The 23724-nt window shown below is 38.7% G+C and overlaps 1 protein-coding gene across 2 annotated transcripts in view; it reads right to left on the bottom strand.

Moving 5' to 3' along the window:
• The window catches only part of PCSK5 (proprotein convertase subtilisin/kexin type 5), a 457211-nt gene that overhangs the window by 194290 nt on the left and 239197 nt on the right, over window positions 1-23724 (bottom strand). For both annotated transcript variants that reach the window (XM_047767789.1, XM_047767787.1), the window contains exons 11-12: window positions 2599-2716; window positions 616-804 (exon numbers count right to left, since the gene is read on the bottom strand). In XM_047767789.1, coding sequence (XP_047623745.1) covers window positions 616-804; window positions 2599-2716 — 307 coding nt within the window. The remainder of the gene's footprint in view (window positions 1-615; window positions 805-2598; window positions 2717-23724) is intronic.

The raw sequence follows: 23724 nt of genomic DNA, 5'->3' as shown, positions 1-23724 counted from the left end.
TTCACAGATATAGAGAATAAACTAGTGGTTATGAGTGGGAAGACAGGGAAGAGCAGTTTATGGATGAGGGAGTGGGAGGTACAAATTACTGGTTGGAAGATAGGCTCAAGGATGTATTCACAACATGAGGAATAGAGTAAATATTTTGTAATAACTATAAATTGAAAGTAACCTTTAAAAATTGCATAGAAATCATGATTCTACAATACACGTACATGCACAGTCCCCGACTTCTTTAAAAAATAAAAGGAGTTTGTGTCGTGGCTCAGTGGTTAATGAACCCAACAGCAACCATGAGGACGTGGGTTCGATTCCTGGCCTGGTTATGTGGGTTAAGGATCTGGCATTGCCGTGAACCATGGTGTAGTTTGCAGTCACAGCTCCGATCCTGTGTTGCTGTGGCTGTGGTGCAGGCCGGTGGCTGAAGCTCCAATTCGATCCCTAGCCTGGGAACCTCCATATGCCGCCAGAGCGGCCCTAAAAAGACAAAAGATGAAAATAAATAAATTATTAAATAAATACATAATAAAGATCAGGTGACTTTTTCAACCTTAAAGATTATCTCAGTGTTGGTGTAACCCCTTACACCCTGGTTGTCAAGGACCATCACTGTACCTGTTGGCTAAAAGCTGGGACCTGGTTCCTGAGGGCGAGGTCAGGTAGATGGCCAGGTCTCCCCTCCGGGGGTGGGTGATGGTTATGCGCACAACTACATGTTCCAGGTAGTTGACGTGGTGGTTGGGGTTATCAGAGCACCCCGAGGCTTTGTAGATGGAGCGCACTGCACTGTTGGGGCGAATGGTCCTGCAACACAGAGAGGGGAGTTTGAGCAAAGTACACAGCAGAGTTTAGTGAGTTGAACGCTTGGGCCTGGAAGGATTGTGATGTAATGAAAGCAGCTGATCACTGGATATTAAAGGACACAGCACTGCCATCCAAATGATTAAGCCATTTAAAGGAGCCATGCTGGTTAGACAGTGGGAAAGGTACAAGGGAGAGGAAAGGGGGAATTAAGGTTCTTTTATCTGTGTGTAGGTAGTGGCTATCAATCTTGTTAAAGCAGACTGCTGGCCCCAGCGTATCTGACTGAGTAAGGCTGGGGTGGATCACAAGGATGTGCATTTCTAGTAAGTTCCCATGTCTATGGAATCCACTTTGTGAACCACCGTATAGGGTAGTGGAGTACAGTGGAGGCTTGGCGGTTACCATGATCCTCATTCAAATCATTTGTGTACCATTTCCTTGCTCTTAACCCCAGAGCAGACGCATCCTTTTGTCTCAGGTTCTTGTTCTTCTTTGCTAACTTCTTCCTGTACCACTGTCCCCCCTGGAACCCTGGGGTCCAGCCACACTAGCCCTGGTTCCAGTTCTGGGATAATTCAAGTTTCCCACCTGAGGGACACTGCATACACTACCCTGCTCCTGGCTCTTCTTTGTTGCTGTTCCTTTGGGTGACTCTTCTTCTTTCATGGTCAAAGCTTAAATTTCACTCTCTGAGACCATCATTGAACCATAAGAGAAACATGGTTGCTCACCTTTCATTTTCTATCCTCTTTATTTTCAGCATTCATTTATGATAATTTAAAATTACCTCCTTATTGTATTAATTTGGATTGACTCTCTCATTAGACTCTAAGCTCCACAAGGTCACGCAGCATTTATTATTCCCATTTTCATCCTTAATATCTACCCCAGTGCTTGATATCCATTAAATGTAAGAAAAATAGTTGCCAAATTGGTAAATGAACTTGTGAATGAATAAACAACTATTCAATTTCATCCCATTTCCCCTTTTGTCAAAAGGGGATAATACCCAAGTTGTTATAAAATTTTCAGAAGAAAATGCACATTAGGTTTCTAGCATATGGCTTGACCTTCTAGTAAGAGCTCAGTAAATATTGGTCAACTGTTTACTCCTACTTTTTTTCCTCTCTTATTCTTTGCTATAAAATGGGTAGAATGGGAAAAAATTTAGTCCATTTATTTCTGCTTCCTAACAATTTCCTCAAGAATTGCAGTGGCTCTAGTTTGACTATAAGGTTCCTATGTATTTTTCTGTGCTTTCTAAAAAGAAAGCCAAGAGTAAAATAATAAAATCACCAAAATGAATCCTAGTCTTTGGATTCACTTGGTAAATCCTGTTAGCACAGCCTCCAAGTTTGTGCCTCTGAAACAAGTGAACAGCCCTGGAATCTGGGTAAACTGTAATCTCAATTTACCACGCATTCAGCACCACTCTTTGGAGAACTACATGGTATGTGGTTAAGTTTCCAAAACATAAGGTTTCATTTGGGAGTACAGAAACTTCTGGAGAATACTGTACCATCAAACAGAAATACTGAGGGAAAACTTGAAGAATGCTCACCTCTAACTCCCACTGTCCCTTTGTAAGACATTCTTATATGGATTATACTAGTGGTATACTAGTGTGGATTTAACCATTTAGAGTCTTAGGCATTCTATTAGAATTTTATAATTATACTAGGAAAAAAAACGACATGACATTTTAAGCCTCTGAGTGCTGCAAAGGGCTGTCTCAAGAGCTGGTCTGCTCTCGCTTAGGGAAGTGTTCTGCTGTCTGCTGGCAGCAAACATTACTTGATTTGTCGATCTGTGCTCTCCACACACACGTGCTGCTGGGGAACAGTGGTCCACTTCTCCGCCTCCATCACCATGGCTTCTGCATCCATCAGTCCAAATCCATAGAGATGACTCACTATGGAAGGCAAGAGGTTGGTCAGCTTCAACGTGGTTAGCAGCAACCTATGCTATATATGTTGAGTAATAATTTCACTCAGTAGAGAACCCAGAAACATCCCTGTGGAAGCCAAGCTTGCTTTCCAGCAATGATTAAATAAGCAGATAAAACAGATAAACAATCAAAAGAAGAAAATAAGATGAATGCATATCATTCATTGATTGTATATTATAACCAGTAACATGTTATCATTTATGATAGGCATGGCACAAATCCGTATTTTTACATTTAATTCTCCCAACAATCTTAAGATGTTTAGTGCCACCATCATGATTCGTGGATGAGAAAACTAAAGAAAGAGAGCATCTTGGCTAAGATTGACTAGCAATTCAATGGCTGAGCCAAATTCTAACCCACATAAATTTTCTCCCAGGCCTCGTTGTTAGCCACATTTATTCAACTGCTAACATTAAAATTTTTGTAAGATAATTAGTAGGTTTAAAGAGAAGTGACAGCTTCTCCTAGTGCACGGAGAACTAACATGCAAGAAAGACCAATATCAATTTTCTGTCATGTCTTGTATTTAGGTTGCAAATCCTGGAAGACATAAATCATTACCTTTCCTCTAACATATGAAAAATTTATTAAGCTTTATGCATGAAATATTTGGAGCCCTCTAGACTTTTATGGGAGTTTCTTATCCTTGAATGTTGTAAACTTAGTTTTCAGTGAGAGTACCTATTGATCCAAAGCAAAATTTCACATAACTGTCTTAGAAACTTCAATTACGTGTAGGAATATTTTATTTTATTTTATTTATTTTTTTGTTTTTTCCTAAGGCTGTACCTGTGGCATGTGGAGGTTCCCAGGCTAGGGTTCCAATTGGAGCTGAGGAACCAGCCTATACCACAGCCACAGCAACGTGGGATCTGAACCACATCTGCAACCTACAACACAGCTCACAGCAACACGGGATCCGTAATCCACTGAGCAAGGCCAGGGATCGAACCCGAAACCTCATGGTCCCTGGTCGGATTCATTAATCACTGAGTAATATCTATGTGTGCAACATTTTCTAAAAACACTAAAAATCCCAGTGGAATATTTAAAATCCCCACCTTGTATTAAACTGTCTCATATCTTTATATTTAACACAAAGTCACACTTCAATTAGATTTGTTGCCTAAAACATTTTCCTTATAACATGAATTACTTATTCAAAAACATCGATAGCTGCCCATGCTTATGGATTATTTAAATACTTGGCTTGAAATTCAAGATGTTCTGTGATGCAGTTCCCTTCTACTTTCAAAACAACCTCCTCACCAAAACTTCTGCATTAGTGAGTCATACTTTTATAGTTCCTAGTCCTATCACTTTACTGCCTTTGTTAAGGCTGAACTCTCAAGCTGCAGTTCCCTCATTTACCCTCTCTGGAGAGTCAAATTCCACTCCTGCAAGTTCCTGAAGACCTAGCTAGTCTATCTTCTCCTTCTTGAAATAGTCTCTGATGAGTAAAAATCAAGAGAGGAGTTCCCACTGCGGCACAGTTGGTTAAGAATCCCACTGCAGCAGCTCAGATTCCTGTGGAGTTGTGGGTTTGATCTGCAGCCTGGTGCAGTGGGTTAAAGGATCCAGCATTGTAGCAGCTGCGGTGGATTCAGTCCCTGACCTGACAACTTCCATGTGACATGGATGCAGCCATTAAAAAAAAAAAAAGATCAATGGACAGACACATACTGAAATTCAACTGTCTGTGATGAATGAACTTTTCTCCTTTCTAGTCCTATCACTTCACTTAATTTGTTGATCCATTTGCCCTTCTGGCCATCTAGTCATCCATCCATATATCCATCCACCTAGCCAACAGTTCCTGAGTGCCTTCTATGTGCCAGGAATTGTATTATGTGCTGTACTTTTTACCTGTGTCATCAATTGAATAGGTAATTAACTCTCTGTCAGCCTTTGTCTTTTTATCCCAAATGTACTATAAACTGCTTAATGGTGGGGACTAGGACTTATATTTCTTTATATATTTCATGGGAGTTAGGAGAACTTTATTCATATGGGAGGAAATTATAGCATATGAAAAGGGAAAACTATGCTAGGATTCAGAAATACTGTTACATTTCTGCTATTCGCTAGTCACACAATTCTTGGCAAAGAAGATAAAATAGCTAACCCACAATTTCCTTGGGGTATTATTATTTATTACAATATTTGGGGATACTATTATTTATCCCATCACCATTACTAAATTGATCAATACTCTTAAGTCCCACATGAGAAAATCTGAGTAAAGTCTATACAAAGGGAAGGGCTCATTACTATCAAGTGCTCAGCCAGACAGGACATACGGAGTAAAACAATAAAATTACTTTGCTATGACAAGGATATATGTAGGATTTTTATGCATGTACTTTTGCAACTTTCATTATAAATTATATTTTTGTGATTAAAAACTAATGTATGTTTATTGAAAAAACAACACATCAATAACCTCATCACAAATGGGTAACTGCTATTAACATTTCTGTCATTTAGTTTATGTACATTATATTATGTGAGGTAAGTTTGCCTCCTTAATTAAAATAGATAAAAAGTAACCCACATGACAGAGGAGAAATGTAAAATTGGGGATTAAGGAAACCAAACTGTGGAAATATTGTGTTGAAGTTCGTGAAAACCCTAAGTTGTCACTTATCACTCAATCACAGTTTCTATCATTTCATCATGAACACTCTAAGGCATTGTCTTTCCCTAGAGGGACTGAAATTATTGATGAAGATGCTATGCTAGGTTCTCCAATTCTTCATGGTACCAAATATCTATCTCCATGTTGGTGTCAAGGGCTGTTAAACCGGTATAATTCATCATTTAATTTAGTTTTAGGGAAATAAGGTGAGAGATTTGGTTGATATGAGCGGGGTGGGGAAGATGCTTGGTAGGGTCTAGGGGAGGGAAAGGGCTTTGAATAGTTTGCAAATGGCTGCCTAGGCCCCAGCTCAGCTGTACATGCTGCTGTTCCCTATCTCATTCTCCCCCTCCAATAACTGTCAACCTTGAGGACATAAATGAACAACCTTAGGGATATAAATTAACATATGGGGTCATCAAATACAACAAACACTTCATGACTATTAAACAACCACTTGAATTAAGTAGAAAGCCACCATGATGAAGGCCTTAAATTCGTTTCCTTTTTTGGTACAATTTCTACCCTCCAAAGATAATGTCTGTTTATGCAACACTCAAAGGAGGTGTTCAGAACAGAGGCTGAAGAGCTTCAGTTAAACTACAGACTGGCAGGTCAACAGAAAAAGGTGTATATTAATAGAATTTTAACAACTGAATAAATAATAAATAAATAAAAATTAATAAATGAATATTAACAAATAATTCTAGATCAATGAAAGCCATTGGGTCAATAATGGAGACTTGTAGTATTTTGAAATACTGGAACTTGTGTATCTGTCTACAGTCATAATACACAGCCTAAGAAGAAAATGAAATCAATTTATTTCTTTTTTGGGGGGGAGATGAGGGGCAGTGCTGGCAATATATCAACTCATGTATTCTGACTGGCAGTTATCTGTTTGGTAAATACTAATGAGAAAATAATTACACAATGAATGTGGTGGGCAGATAAGCTCCTTCAAAACATGGTGTCAACAGGGAAAATAGCCATTAAATGGTTTGGTGGCACTAGCAATTTTTTTGAAATATAACTGACGTAATAATTTTTGATAAAATCCGCAGGTTCACACTCAAACTATAAATTCAGAAACACTGATTTTTTATTTTGTTGCCCGTTTGAGTCAAGTCTTGCCCACTACTCTGTGACCATGCTCCAAGGAGGACTTTTCTCCAGTGGCTGCAGAGCACTTGGCTTAGGGACGAGCTTCTATACACACACTTCATCGATGAAGTGAACGAATGTAACTGGTCAGAGAAATTTTATTTAATTCACTAAGAGGCATGAAGTATTTAAACGAGACTTATAAGGGGGAATTAGGAGGTCCTTTTTTTGTTCTTGACTTCTAGAAAGTCATCATTAACACTCAAAATGCATTCAAGTATACAGCCAATGGTCACGGTTTAAAGATTTATGATTACCTGTATAGCATGTATGCCACGCAAACAACTACTGTGATAATGGCTATTCCATAACTAAGGCAGTTTTATGCATATTTCTCATGCCAAGATCAGAGCAAATCCTGAGCCTGAAAATAACTTTATGATGATGAAGTGGAAACTCTTTGCAAGCACTGTGCCAAATGCAAAACTTGATGAATTCAATATTTAGAAAGACATCGAGAGAACAAAGCATGTATAGGGAATAAATAAAGATTTTGAAGCATAGTTACGAAGTGTATTTGAGAAAGTAAATTTATCACTTGGTAGAATGATGCTTGACAAGCTTAATAAAGGGAATTTGAAAAACTTGTTTATCATTATAGTTCTCTTAGGCTGCATGACTGTTTATGCAGACAAACTGAAAAGTGGTACCGCCTTACACCAGAAGTATAGCTAGTTTTTATTCCAAGTAACCCAAAGGCTTCCCTGCTTGGACTAGTCAGAAGACAGTAGAATAAAAAATGTTGTCCAGAAGGTATATTTACATGTACTTTTTTTTCACTTTTTTATGGCCACACCTGCAGCATATGGAAGTTCCTGGGCTAGGGGTCAAACTGGAGCTGCAGCTGCTGGCCTACACCACAGCCACAGCAATGCCAGATCTGAGCTTTGTCTGGGACCTTCACTGGAGGTCACAGCAAAGCCGGATCCTTGGTAAATGAGGTTTCATTATTCAATAGTTAGAAAGGGTCAATTTTAATACATTTCACCAATAAAAGCTAATAACATCCATTAATTATGTTATCGCTCATAGGGTTTGCAGCATCTACCATGTATTTAACACAGTGAGGGTTGAAAAGCAATGCTACATATTCTCAGGGAGACAGGAGATGAGACAAGAATAACTATAATTTCACTAAGGAACAGAAATACTAATTGTGCAATCACTGTATGTGTAAAAAAGAAAGCAGTAAAAAGACAGTGGATGCAAAGCAACTTAATAGAGGCTGCTGTATAGAAAGTATTCAATAAATGTTAACTGAAATTTTAAGTCAGGTAAGATGTCCCAAGAGGAGAAGGTGACATTTGGACTGGGCTTTGGATTCAGAGATGAAGCCCACATTGGGTTCAGTCAGATGAAGATGCTGGGAAGATATCCAGGGGCCAGGACAGAGCCTTCCAGTTAAACAATCTGATCAGATCTACCTGTGGTTCATCAGGGCAGTGAGGAAACTAGCAGCCCTGGCATGGGCAGTGTGCAGCATAAGGTGGCAGCAGAGGATGGGCATTTGTGGTTGACATGGCAGAAATAAGGGGAAAAGTGCAGACTGCAGGAGAACTTAATGCCAATCATGACTGTGGGGTGTCCTCTGCCATCAGTCAGGCTGTGGCTATCCCGCCTAAGAATAAACCACCAGACTGAGAAGTTGTTACGCCAATGCAAATTCCTGTCTTGAGGGGGGTTGCTTGATCTGTGGGTTGGGTTGAAACTCTGACTGAGATCAAAGAGCTCCTGCAGCTGCTGGAGTCCTTGCACCTTTGGGTTATTTGATCCTCATTGCATGGAACCACCTGATCTGAAATAACAGCTCCCATCAGGGACCCTGTGCCTCCTGTACCTACTCCTCGAACCAAGCAGGCCAAATGTGTGGAATGGGAGGAAGGCATGAAACACATCCCATCACACATGCATAATGCATAATGTAATGTACTGCTTCTTTTAGAGATAAACAGCTAAATAGGAAAACATAACATGTAAGATTCATAAGCATGAAAAGCAGAAAAAGTAATACTCTTCTGACTCCTATGTCAGCATTTCTATACCTTAACTTCTCAACAGATGAAAGCCAAGATGCTTCCAGAATTACCCATTTCTTCCCTTTCCTTATTCCCTTTCTCAGACATCTATCTCTTCATTAGATTTCAGTGTGAAAGGCACCATAAATTCTTAGAGGATCAGAATTATAGTTGTAGTGCTTCCTTTTGTCTCCTTGTGCAAAATGCAGACGCTGAGGGGGCAGAAAAGCCCTGCAACCTTATTCTGCACAGTTTGTTTTTAGTTTTCTCTTGTTTTCCCTAAAATTTCAAGCTCTACTATCAACTCCAGCCAGATCCAAAGACGCCAGCCTTCACCAGCACCACTGAAGATTTGCATGTGGAAAGTTTCCAGACACCGATACTTGATGTCTGCAAGGTGTGCACTTCAAAGCACCCCTAGGGATGGGTTTGGTCAGCAGCTGTAGATAGTCAGACAGGCTCATCATTACAGAGATGAAGTAAGAAGTTTAGGAAACCACTGCTTAGTTCTTCTACATACAATGTACTTCATTACACATGGATGTGTGTGTATATGGTGTATTATGTATGCATATATGAAATACATACTTTTTATCATCTTTTAAATTCTACAGAGTTAAGATAAGGAAATATGTCTGCTTTATCTCAAGGTCATTTAAAAAGAGAGAAACATGTCAAATTATTTTTTCCTATTCTCTGGCCATTCGTCTTTTATTTGCTTCCAACACGTCTATAATTGGCAAAAAATGGACATAAGGTAATTGACAAGTATTTCTTGAATGGAGGTAGAAAAACTACTTTACCACTTTGGGGAGACTTAGCCTTGTTTTCCTGGGTATACATAGATCACCACTGTGCTTGTTTTTAAGAAACTACGATTGTTTGGACAGGGATGAAAACAAGATAAGAAATGTACTACAAGGGCCTTTGGGTAAAAGCTAATCAAAGATTAGACTGCTATATGCTTGCGCCCCAGCCTAGATCTATTTGGCATAAAACTGGAACAATTACCAGACTGGGATCTTGATAAACCAGCAGCCAAAAGTCTTAATTGTGATTTATTCACATATTATTTTTAGATAAATCTTAATTTAAGTGTACTTTATTTTTGTTTTTTCCTTAAATTCACATAAAAAAAGGAAGAGAAATCTGGTTGACCTTACTTCAAGTGAGTGTATTTTTAAACTCAGTAGTTATTTGAGGTTGCAAAGATATGGTTATTTCATCCAACTACACCAAACATCCATGGCTCACCTGATATAGAGCCATTACCCACTGTTAATACAATGGTTGGCAAACCACAAAGAGTGACACACAGAAGAAATTATTTCTTGCGGCTAGGAATGTTACCTTCTGATTGGGAAGAAAACTAACATATATCTTTCTAAGTTTCAAGTACTTTGTAAGGCTTCTCATGAACATTCCTTTTCATTTGCATAAAGCTCAAATGAGGGACAATAATAAGGAAATTTCAGAAAAATAGGCCATTAATGAGGACTTCATAATCTCTTCGAAGAAGTAAGACTTGAAATGGTTATTATATCCTTGCGTAGTGTTAAGATTTGGCCTCATGGAGGTACAATTCATGGGGTGAGTAATGACATAAGGATATGTGGAATGCTTCCTTCAGGAAAGCTGTGAGAGCCTAGAAGCTCATGGAGGCAATTGAGTAACCAATGATCAAGGAAATGGCATCCTTATTTGATATTTTAGAAAGACTGATCTGACATGGGTATACAGGATGTGAAAGGGCAGAAAGACTGAGACAGAGAACCAGTTACTTCATTGGTGCAAGCATGGGAAACCATAAAGATGTTATGGAAGGTGTGAATGAAATAAGAGATCAGATAAGAAAGGAGCAATGAAATTGCACAACTCGTACCACGTAGGATGCTGAGTCAGAGTGAACGGTATCAGAGTTAATGGTGTGATCCAGAGACGGCTATTCCCTGATGACAGAGGTAACCTTGGGGGAGAGTTTGTTTTTTAAAAGATGAATGACAGTTCCGTTTTGGAGTTTCTGAGTTCTGAATGACACAGGAGAGCCTTGGGCAGAGACTCTAGATCTGTAATGGAAGAGGTCAATGTTGAAGATTGTAGAAGCAAAAATCATTAGTATGGAGGTTGTGTTTGTCATTGAAAGGAAGGTAGGGATGAGAAAGTGGAATTAAGAGAATGTGAGAGCGAGGAAGTGAAGGAAGGACAGAGGGAGAGAGGACTGGAGAGGAAGCGGGGGAGGGAGAGAGAGAGAGAGAGAGAGAGTGTGATCTCGCGCGCACGCGCGCGCGCACACACACACACACACACAAGTGTGCTCTCCCTCCAGAGCTCTCTAAGCAACAGACCTTAAGGAATGGCTCAGATGAAAGGAAGGGGGAGAAAGGACTCAGGAAAGTATCAAAGAAGAATGGGGTTATTTATTTGCATCACAAAAGGCAAGGAAAGGCAGGTCAGCACTGGATAGATCAAAAGCGAGGAATCCTTGAGAAAAACAATGAGCCTTCTGATTTGGCAAGCAGGAGAGGCAGAAAGTCTCAAAGAGTAATTGCACTTCAAAGGTAGAAGAGGAAACAAGATTGCAGGAAATTACAGAGGGACTAAACAGTAAGGAAACAGAAGCAGCTAATTCAGGACTTGTTGGGAATCTTTAGTTGGGCAGGAAGGACTGAACTCAGGCAGGAAGGCGGGTAACAGAAAAGTTTTTCCTCTCTAAAATGGGGTATATGAAGTTTGAAAACAGGGTTATCGTCCAATTGGAGAGAGGAGAATGAATGCAGGTGGGAGCAAATAGGTAAGAGACCATCAAGGGACCTTTCACAAAGGGGATTCCTTATTCAAATTACAGAAAAAAATAATTTAAAGACTATCTTGTCATTTCTTCAAAGGACAGTACTTCATTAGCAACACTATAGGAGGGAAGTTAATTCATTACATATAGTGGATAACTTGGGACCGTGCTCCCAAACCTGCACATGTTTGCATCAACGTGATCAGCATCAACCATAAGACCTGTTAGTGCACAATGTGTAGTTCCACCGACTAGCAGTTTTGAGGAAAGGCCCAGAATTTGCATATCTAACAAGTTCCCAGGTGAGCTCATATTGTTGGTTCAGGGACCCCACTATGAGAACCACTTCCTGAGGGTAGCAGAACTACCATCTTTCCTGGAAGTCCAGTTGATAAAGCCTGGTGCGTTAGGCTAATGTCTCCAACATAGGGACTGAGTCTCTGAAGGCAGGATTCACAAACATTCTTCCCTCATGCCCAAAGCACAAGAAGTAAGTTGGCTACACAGAAGATTATGGATCTTCATATGGGTTATCAAAAACATTTTTCAAAAAAAGTTCTCTTAATTAATCTATAGATGCACACCCCTCATTTTCCAAGCAAAGGCTGGTCTAGGTATTTCCTTCTTTGGAAACCTAAATAGTGAATTTCTATGCATTATTAGGAATGAATCAGAGTTTGATTGAGCTGAGATACAAAATCATGCTCAATTACAAGGTTGAAACGCACTGAGGTATCTATTTTCTAATCTTAGCAATTCTATAATTGAAGCGCATTAAATATATCAAGCACGCTTCCCCAAATAAGATACCCAGAAAAAATTCTTCTATGGGAAGTAAAATATCTTACTTTAAAATATATTATCTAATGAAATCTTTACAACAATCATATTAGCAGAGTAGTATTATTCACAATTTACAGCTGAAAAAACTAAGTCTCACCAACATTAAAAGAACTCACCTGAAGTCACAGAAACTTAGCCCCAAGTGTTCAAAATCCTATCAAATATGTACTCATTGATTCCTGTTGTCTATAAGACACACAGTATTCCAACTAAAGTACTCAAGTCAATCATAAATCCTCATAGTAAGAAGGTAGTAAGGGAAGGGGGAACATTTTAGGAATTTATTTGCATGTCACAAATAAACAGGAACATTTCTATCCTCTCTGCCTTTTGCATCAGCTGCATTAAAAACTGCTCTTTTTCAAAACTCATTAAAATATGATGTGCAAAAAAAGAAATACACGATGTTTGAAAGGAAAGTTAACATCTGGCCCATAACCCTTTCCCCTATTCTTGCTGAGAAATGACCTTCTTCAGTCAATTCTATCAAGGGTTTTCCCTGAGTGAGAAGATATTAATATGGAAAAGATACTTTATTTTATATTCGTGCTGAGACCTTTTTTTTTTTTTTTTTATTACAGCTAACCAGGCATGCACAGATGGGAAAATGGCAATGAGTGGCAAACAGCAACTTCCCATTTGTTAATATCCAGCAGTGATCAAAATACACTTCTTTTTGACTCTTTCAAAGATGAGTCGAGAAACTTCAGGGTGTACTGTGTCTTCTGGTATAACACCATAAAACGAAGCCTGTTGAAACTATTACTGGGATGTGTGACAGAAGTTTAATTGCTTTGAAATGCCTTAGGCTAGCAAGATGTGAACATGTGTCAATGAGATTCTAAGGAGAAAAAAAAAAGTCTGGATCTATTTATGCATCCAGATGGATTCTGCAAAGTGACCACTTGGCATGTGGAACTGTACCTTCCTAAAGGCAGTGGCCTTAGGAAGTTACACATAGAACTGGGGAAAGATTAACCTTCAAGGTTTTTTTGAATCTTTGGGTCTGGTTTATATTGCAGACACTGTCATGGAGAGAAAGATCTCTCATCTTTACTAAAATTTAAAAAGATGTAATAAGGTCCCCTTTCCCCTTGTTCATGTGGGTTATCTTATTGATCCTGAACCTGTTTTCACAGATGGAACACGACCCATTTGGCAAGGTCTCAGTATAGTCACAGCAAGTTAGAGCCCTCTGTCCCTGCCAGGGAACAGAGAACTGGGACCTCAGTCTGTGCTTAGAATGCTGATGGCAGAGTTCAAAGAAATAAGCATGATAAGTTCGAACTAATTTTGATGACAGAGGTCCTCTCCTGTACCTCAGTTACACTTCCCCTTCCACATTTAAAGCTCTGTTCCTTGTGGAAGAGAGTCTGATGGGAGCACCTTCCCAAGACAGCTTGATGATAATCATGGAAGCCTCATAGAATGTACTTCTACTACTGCCTTATGCCTGTGCTCATAGGTCCTGCATATGTTAATTTTTCTAAGGACTCAGCACCCCAATGTGAATCTTCAATTGGGCCCACATGAAATAATTATACACTTGAAATGTGAAGCTTTAATTATTTTTGGTCACAAAAAAGGCTGAATGTAGAAAGAACATGAAGAGACAAAAAAGACGAGTTTAACACACATAAAATTCTAAGACCTTTACATCAAACTTTGAATGGAGAGCTGGTGATAAAAATAATGGTGAAATAGAAGCTGGAAAACTCTATTTGACTGCAGAAACTTTGCCAATGAAGATTCTGTGAATTTTAAGGTTGAAGTGATAGATGAAGGTTAGAATGACCAAAACCATCTCTGGAGAGATCTTTTTTTTTTTTTTTTTTGCTTTTTTAGGGCCCTACCTGAGGCATATGGAAGTTGCCAGGCTAAGGGTTGAATATGTGAATATGAGCTATAGCTGCTGCCCTACACCACAGCCGCAGCAACGTGGGACCTGAGCCGCACCTGCAACCTAAACCATAGCTCAAGGCAACACCCGATCCCTGACCCACTAAGTGAGGCCAAGGATTGAACCCGCATCCTCATGGATTCTAGTAGGATTTGTTTCCACTGCACCATGAAGGGAACCCTCTGGAGAGATACCTTTTTTTTTTTTTTTTTTGTCTTTTGTCTTTTTTGCTGTTGTTGTTGCTATTTCTTGGGCCGCTCCCACGGCATATGGAGGTTCCCAGGCTAGGGGTCGAATTGGAGCTGTAGCCACCGGCCTACGCCAGAGCCACAGCAACGCAGGATCCGAGCCGCATCTGCAACCTACACCACAGCTCACGGCAACGCCGGATCCTTAACCCACTGAGCAAGGGCAGGGACCGAACCCGCAACCTCATGGTTCCTAGTTGGATTCGTTAACCACTGCACCATCTCTCCTGGAGAGATACCTTTTAAAACATACCTGTGCTTTTGGCAATTGCAGGAGAAATTACAGCAGAATTTCATATAACAGGACTGCTTATGGGGGACGTATGTGAATAAGAGACAGACATCTCTTTCTTTTTTTTTTGGCCTCTCCTGTGGCATGTGGAAGTTCCCCAGTCAGAGATTGAACCCATGCCACAGAAGCAACCTAAGCTGCAACAGTGACATCAGGCCCTTGACCCACAGAGCCACATGGGAACTCCAGGTGCCTCTGTCCTTCGGTGGACATGATCCCACACTGGGGAAGATGGCTTGGTGAGTAAATCACAGGCTTGATTTTGGTCTCTACTCAATCCCATGGTTTGATTTCCTTGTGCAGTTAATAACCTGTACAACAACCTATGGCAGACCCCTCATACAATCAAAGATATTCTTTCCATTTGTAGCTATTATCCTCTGATTCTTTAGTTATGTGCCTGGAATTCAGTGAGAAATTTAGCCTTCTAAAACACAAAATATTAAATAAACTCTGGAAGAAAGATGGATACATACGTTTTACCTTGGCTCTAAAGACATTTCTGGGGGCAAAACATAATAAGAAAAGCAAAAGATTTCCTGACAAAAGCATCTCACACAGTATATTAAGAAAGCATATATACTTGTAGCCTCTGGCAAGTTCAGAAAAGTCATGCTGCTTCCTAGGACTAGAGATGATTCTATGTCTGCTTCATATCCAAGAAAAACAATATTAATGTAAAACTTAAGAGAAAAAGTCATTTATAAACTATAAATGCCTCTGTCACTCTACCTGCAAGAGTCTTACAGTGACTCAAAAGGCTAACCAGAATTATGTCACTTGCTTTCTTTAACTCTGCAAAGTGACATGGCAAATACAAAGACCACAAGTGTATATGAAACAAATTCAAATATTGGAAGTTAAGTGGCTTTCTGAAGGTCACAGTGAACAATAATAAGCAACAAAAAAGACTCTGGTCAAAGGAAATTTGTGAAGTCTTCTCAAAGGATAATTTCTGGAATGACATTTTTCAAGAAGCAATCTTGTCACCACACCTTTTGTCCTGGGTTTATTAAAGAGCCATTTCAAAAAGCATTTCTTTCTCTTCTTTTTTGAAAAAAGAATTTAGCCAAGATGATTATGTATACCAATGCTATAACTCTTCTCATTTAGAAGGAGGCCAAGAGATGATAAAAATTTTCACTGAATGTCACAGTCCTTTAAGGTCAGGAATATATAGCTGAATACTAAGATGACAGAAAATGATCACTGCAAGAGAACTGCCATTCATGTTAGCAAATCAATTACGTCTGTGTGTGTCATTTTATAGCAAATATCATGGGACCAATGGATTTATACCATCAGCTGAAAAAAGGAAACTCTGACATCAAAGCAACTGGAATCAACTTGCTTAAAAGTCACTACTATTATCCAACTCACTTTAAAGTTTTTCAAATCAAAAGAGAACTCCTAAAAGGGAACCCTCCTACCTAGTTGGTGGGAATGTAAACTGTATAACCACTGTGGAGAACAGTATGGAGGTTCCTCAGAAAACTGAATATAGAACTAACATATGATCCAGCAATCCCACTCCTGAGCATATATCCGAACAAAACATTTCAAAAAGATACATGTACCTCTGTGTTCACTGCAGCACTATTCACAGTAGCTAAGACATGGAAACAACCCCAATGTTCATCATCAGATAAATGGACTAAGAAGATGTGGTACATATATACAATGCAATACCATTCAGCCATAAAAAAGTACGAAATGCCATGTGCAGCTACATGGATGCAACCAGAGACACTCATGTGAAGGAAGTCAGAAAGAGAAAGACAAGTTACATATGATATCACTTATATGTGGACTCTAATATATGGCACAAATGAACCTTTTCTCAGAAAAGAAATTCATGGACTTGGAGAACAGACTTGTGGTTGCCAAGTGGGAGGGCTGGGGAGTTTGGGTTAGTAGACACAAACTATTACATTTAGAATGGATAAGTAATGAGGTCCTGCTGTATAGCAAAGGGAACCATACCATCTCTTGGGATAGACCTTGGTGGAAGATAATATAAGAAAGGGCATATGTATGACTGGGTCACTTGCTGTGCAGCACAAGTTGGCACAACATTGCAAATCAAAAATAAAATAAAATAAAGTAGAACTTGTAACTCTTAGGATTCAGGTAGCTTTGCTCTCAGTTACTTCTCTTTCATATCATACCTGCCCTTTCTGCACACTGGGTCCCCTCTCTTTTGCCTACTCTGATCATTGCTTTCACCACAGCTGTCTCATCCAGGATCCATCTAATCCTCCAAGAAATACAAAGAAAAAACAATGCATCTGTTTAAACAAACAACTCTAGAAACTATTTCAGAAAGATCTGGTTCCCAGTAATAACTCTACGGTTCTCAAACATCTTCTGCCCTCTCATTCTACTTATTCATGTTTCTCATCTTGGAACTGTATATGACATTAACACAGCAATCAGTACATTGTGCTTTGTTCAAAACGTTTGAGCCCATCTATTGTTTGATGAAATCCAAGTAGTCTTCTAGAAAAGCAGAAAACACAAAGAAGTTAAAACCTTTATCCAGAATCATCAACTAAAATCACTGAAAATTGAAAATGAGAATGCAAGTCAAATAAAATAGATTACAGAGATGAGGACAGAAGTGTTACAAGAAATACATGAGCGTCATATTTGTGAGGGAAAGCGCAGCTAGTTTTATTCTTAAATCACACACAGCATTTTACTCAGCATGGCTAAAGCTCTATGCATATATATATATATATACACACACACATATGTGCATATATTTATCATACAAAAATATTCACAGAATATTAACTGCTTATGAATCCAGTACTAAATGAGAATGATGTATGAAATGTACATGGTCATTTTCCCTGAGTATCTATGCTCAACTCTGTATGATACCGTTTTCCTCATTCTTCCCTTTGCCACACACTCCAGCTAGGATGGCCTCCTAGTTTTTCTTTGAACAGACCTTGTATGCACTGTATCCTGGTCTCAAATGTTCTACATGTGGTTAGTCATTTGTAAAGGAGCCTTATTCCTCCAAGTCTCTATTTAAATTAGGCCTTTTCTGACTGTCTAAAAAGTAATGTGTAAAAAGTTGTAATTTGCCCACACGGAGACTTTTCCATGAATATTCATACCACCTTTACTCACAACAACCCTAAACTGGAAACAATAAAATCATCCTTGGAGAGGGGAGCCGTTGTACACAGTTGATAGGAATATCAATTGGTACAGCCACACTGGAAAACAGTATGGAGGTTACTCAAAAAACTAAAAATAGAACTACTTTTGAGTATATCCTGAGTATGTACCACAAAATTGAAACCACTAATCACAAAAGCACATGCAACCCAAAATTCACAGAAGCATTATTTACAATTGTCAAGATATGGAAGCAACCTAAGGGTCCATTCTACAGATGAATGTATAAAGAAGATGTGGTTATGTGTACACACACACACACAAAATGGAATACCATTCATCAAAAAAAAAAAAAAAATTTGCCATTTGCAAAACACAGATCAACCTGAAGGGTATTAAGCTAAATGAATTAGGTCAGACAGGAAAAGACAAATACTGCTACGATATTACTTGTATGTGGAGCCTAAAAACCAAAGGCAAACTAGTGTGTATAACAATAAAAAAAAAAAAACAGATTTACACATACAGAGGGAAAACTGGTGGATACCAGTTGGGAGAGGGAAGGGAAGAGAGCTAGGATAGGAGTATGGGGTTAAGAAGTACAAACTATTATTTATAAAAGAATATATTGTGCAACACAGGAAATATAACCAATATTTTACAATAGCAATAGATGGAATATAGCCTTTAAAAACTGAATCACTATGCTGTATACCTGTAACATATAATATTATACATCAACTATACCTCAATAAAAAATAACAGAAAAGTTATCCATGCAAAACGAATGATTATACAAATTGTGGTACATATCTATGGTGGAATACTATGCAGTAATAAAAAGGAATAAATTCCTCATACACTTAATGACATGGATGAACCTCAAAAAATATACGGGAGGAAAGAAGCCAGTAATAAATAATTCTAATTATATCAAAGTCTATAAAAGACAACATAATCTATAATAACAGAAAGTATATTTGGCTGCTTAAGGTGAGGTTGGGCTGTGGGTAAAGGATGAGAAGGAACACAAAAGAACTTTGGGGAATGAAGGAAATGTTCTATACCTTCATTGCAGTGATGATGATATAGACAAATACATCTGTAGACTTAAAGTGGTGCTTTTCATTATAATGTAAATTTACTCCAAAAAAGTTAAGAATGTATGTGGATTCCCAAAGGTACTATTTATTTGTTTATAAACCTGGCATTCAATCCGAGGTTATCTGACTCTGGAGCCCATGCTCCAAACCACTATGCTGAGTGAATTCTTTTGTTTTAAATAAACAAAACCTCAAATAAAAAAATGACTGTTGAATTTTAAAAGCCTCTATAAGAGAATGTACATATAGTGTGTCTTTCTGTATTTTGATAAGACTGTCTTGGCTTAAATCTTTTGGGTATCTTATTTTGGAACTGGATTCAGAATCCAATTATTAGTGATTCAATGAAATCCATCTCATTCCTTTATACTTACAACATATTTTTGGTCTGCAAACAGCATGGCCCTGGTCAATCACCCTTTGTAATTACTGAGTTTAGGGATTGATAATTTTTATTTTTGTCTAAAGTATCAATTGTCACCACAAAATTTCAAGCTTTGCTACCACTAAGGATAGCCAAACCCATTTACTGACAGAAGAGTTTTAAAAATACCCAAGGAAGTCCAGCCTCATTAGAATTAGCAAAATCAAATTTCATCAGATGATTTACAAAAGGAAACATCAACTCTCTTAAGTATACAAGCCTTTGCATAGTGTTAAAAAATCGTATTTTATGCTTACAGCTTTTATAGTGCATAATGACTAAAAGAAGACAGGACATTGATAGTTCAGATTTCTGTCCCTAGTTCCTATATTAAAACAATTAATTACAACTTTGAAGATTTAGTGGGCTGAAGTCAAGGTGATATTTAAACATTAAAATTAATTTGTAAAACAGAATCTTTTTTTTTTTTTTTTTGTCTTTTTAGGGCTGTATCCGCGGTATATGAAGGTTCCCAGGCCGGGGATCCAATGGAGCTATTGCTGCCGGCCTATGCTGGAGCCACAGCAATGCCAGATCCAAGCCATGTCTGCAACCTACACCATAGCTCATGGCAATGCTGGATCCTTAACCCACTGAGCAAGGCCAGGGATGAAACCCGCAACCTCATGGTTCTTAGTCAGATCTGTTTCCACTGCGCCACAATTCAGAACTCCTGAATTTAAATTTATATAACTATGTTTATATATTATTATAGCATAGTAATCGATATGCAATTATGGGATAAAAGGTATGAAGACATCTTGGGATAATTTTATTACAAAGTCCTTAATACATTTTCTCTCATACACTCAGGTACTTTAATTTCAACCCCCAACAGCCTTCTAATTCACAACATTGTTCCTTATCTTTATCCTCATTTCACAGTAGAAAGCTGTGACATATGAAAATACATTTTAAGACTCTCTTCTTTTTCAAGACTCCTTTTATATTTGGTATATTCTATTTTCATAGCCCTTTTCATTCAACTTAGCCTTCTCATTATGTTTGGTATTATTACCCATATTCTAAAAAGCAAGATACAAAAACTTTAATTGGCTTCTTCAAAGGCCAAAGAAAATATCAATAAAAGCTACTAGAATTTAAGGTTCTTAAGGTTGTGGAAAAACCACAAAACTACTCCAAACATAATCCTCTTCATTAACTAATTATATGTGGTAAAGAGATAATAATCATAGAATGCAACCATCATTTTAATTCTATTTTGAAGATGGATTTTGAGTGTGAAACCACACATGCATTTAAAACTTTTTTATTTAGGAATGAAAAACCAAAACAGATCACACCCCAAAGTATAACAAATCTAACACTACCATTCAAAGACTAGGATGGAGAAAACATTTCAAATTTGCAGAAAACACTTTAAGATTTCACATATTTAGATGGCATGAATGGAACACTCTGATGGGACAAGTGGACATTTTGAATACAAAATTTTATTATTATTATTATTTTGGTCTTTTTGCCATTTCTTGGGCTGCTCCCTGCGGCATATGGAGGTTCCCAGGCTAGGGGTCGAATTGGAGCTGTAGCCGCCGGCCTAGGCCAGAGCCACAGCAACGCGGGATCCGAGCTGCGTCTGGGACCTACACCACAGCTCACAGCAACACCGGATCCTTAACCCACTGAGCAAGGGCAGGGACCGAACCCGCAACCTCATGGTTCCTAGTAGGATTCGTTAACCACTGCGCCACAACGGGAACTCCTGAATACAAAATTTTAGATTAAGCAATAACCAAGCACTTTGCTGTCTGGGGTTCTAGATTACTATGCCCAGGTAGATATCTAGGTAAGTCATTCACCAGACAAAAGAACAAAGGTAAAATCTCTAAATGATGTGTGATTCATATCTTTTTAAAAAGTAAATGAGCAAGACAATAAGCTCATATTCAATAATAAATAAATACAAAAATGAAAGATTTTAATATATATTAAATGAATATGAGTGCAATGGAATAAAACACAGAACCTCAAAAGAAAAATCAAGTGGTCTTTCTAGGGAATAAATTTTATTAGGTAGAATCAAATCTATTTACATTCATCTCTGCATTTGCAGATAACTAAATGTCTCATTCCTGCAAATAAGATCAGGACTGAAGTCAAGCATCTGATTCTTAGACTCCCTTTGACCAGAGGAATAACATTTCCCTTTGACCTTTCTTCAGAACAGGATGTCCAGATTTCCAATTAAGGTACACTATATAGCTTTAATTATAGCTACCAACATCACATCAGCATGCTAGGTGGCAAAGATAAAATATTACTTGTACAGTGAAGTAATCAAATACAATATAGCTTTACCCTTTCCAATGGTAACACATCAAATATCACTTTATGCACTAAAAAGAAAGAAAGAAAGAGAAAAAAAAGCAAAAACGCAAACACCGCATTTTAAAACCTTTAGTTTCAATTCAACACATGGCATGCTTAATGGTTTCAGCACTTCTGATTCTTTTTAAATAAGTGTTACAAACTGAAAGCAAGACAGGTAGGTATTGAAAATATATTGGAACATCTTAAAATTGCCAGCCCTACGGAGTGGAAATAAAATGATGGCAATTAAAAGTAATAAAGGTTATTAAAAGTTAAGGGCCTTGGAGGCTAAGGAGTCATGTTAGACTGTCAATTGTTTTCACCCTGGTGGGAAATCGGTTAGAAATTAAAAAAAAAAAAAATTGAGTAGTTTAGTTGTGGTCAAAGAAAGAGTCAGTGGGGATGGGGGTATTCAGCAACATGCTGGTAGAAAAAAAGAGACTTACATAGTCTGGGAGGGCAGTGAAATGGAAGGCGTGGTAACCTCGCTCACTTAGTTGTCATTTTTGATTTTCAATGACATTTTTTTCATTCTTTCGCCTAGTAAAGATGACAGAAGTTCCTAATTTATTATCTGATGTCTATTCCTGTTCCTAGATTTAAGAGACTTTAAGTGTATAATATCAAGTCATAATATCCAAATACAGACACTTTGAAAACAACTACAGCACCAATATTGCATGCAATGAATTGTATTTCTCATAACTGCATCCGCCAACCAGAGCTAAGGACTTAGGGGAAAGATTCAGCCAGCACAGCCCAGGGGACTGGGGGGAGAAAGGGATGGTAAATTTGCAGGGTCTTTAGATTGAAGCAGTAGGAAGGAGGTGATTTTTCTTGAAAAGCTATGAGCCATGGATTCTAGTAGAATGTGGAATTTAAGCCCTCCACATGGCTCTGTCATCCACATAACCACTATGTACAAATAGCTGGTCAAAATGTACATGGCACATCACAAGAGACAGCGTCTCCTTAGATGCCTCCTGCTCAGGTGGGGGTGCATTTTAGATGATGAGAGAAGGATCACAGAAACTTTTTTTTTTTTTGGTATTTTTAGGGTCACACCTGCAGCAAATGCAAGTTCCCAGGCTAGCGGTTTAATCGGAGCTATAGCCACTCTCCTACACCACAGCCATAGCCAAGAGCAACATGGGATCTGAGCTACATTTGTGACCTACACCACAACTCACAGCAACGACGGATCCCCGAACCACTTAGCAAGGCCAGGGACTGAACCCACATTCTTATGGATACCAGTTGGATTCATTTCCACTGCTCCAAAACGGGAACTCCCATGGACACTTTGCTAAACATGACCTGGTAGACTGGTTGGGCTTGACTGAGGGTGGAAAAAGTACAGAGGAAGTGTCTGTTTCTGGGTGTAAATCACAGCACAACCAGATCAGATGTCCTGGGCCCCCTGAGGTTTCCTCGCACTTCTCCCCTTTGGGTGCACTTCAACATGTGTTGGGCTGCCTGCTGAAAGTGTGCAGGAAAATTTGTGAACAAATAAGTGAAGAGACTGCATAAATTAAATTCCTTGAAGAAAACCACCCAGATGGCAAAACCCCTTTACTTCTACACCTGATATGCACAATTTAAGGATCAGGTAGGGGGGAGGTCTTAAAGAGTAGGAAAAAAAACCAGAAAAGACTTTTTGGAGTTCCCGTCATGGCTCAGTGGTTAGCAAATCCGACTAGGAACCATGAGGTTGCAGGTTCGATCCCTGGCCTTGCTCAGTGGGTTAAGGATCCGGTGTTGCTGTGAGCTGTGGTGTAGGTTGCAGACGCAGCTCGGATCCCACGTTGCTGTGGCTCTGGCGTAGGCCGGCGGCTACAGCTCTGATTGGACCCCAGCCTGGGAACCTCCATATGCCACAGGTGTGGCCCTAGAAAAGTAAAAAAGACAAAAAAAAAAAACTTTTCATAAGAGCAAAGGGAAGGGAATCAAAGGAGAAAGACATAATCCTGCAAGACATCCAAATAAACAATTTAATGACAAAGTCATCTCCTGGCATTGGAATCATTGGTCAGTAGCAAAATATTGGAATTTGGATTTTACTTCTCTAGTGGCCAATATCACATCTATTCA

This window comes from Phacochoerus africanus, chromosome 2 (assembly GCF_016906955.1).
Source record: "Phacochoerus africanus isolate WHEZ1 chromosome 2, ROS_Pafr_v1, whole genome shotgun sequence".
In the NCBI taxonomy this organism is placed as follows: Eukaryota; Metazoa; Chordata; class Mammalia; order Artiodactyla; family Suidae; genus Phacochoerus; species Phacochoerus africanus.
This window is presented reverse-complemented; position numbering and strand designations above follow the sequence as displayed.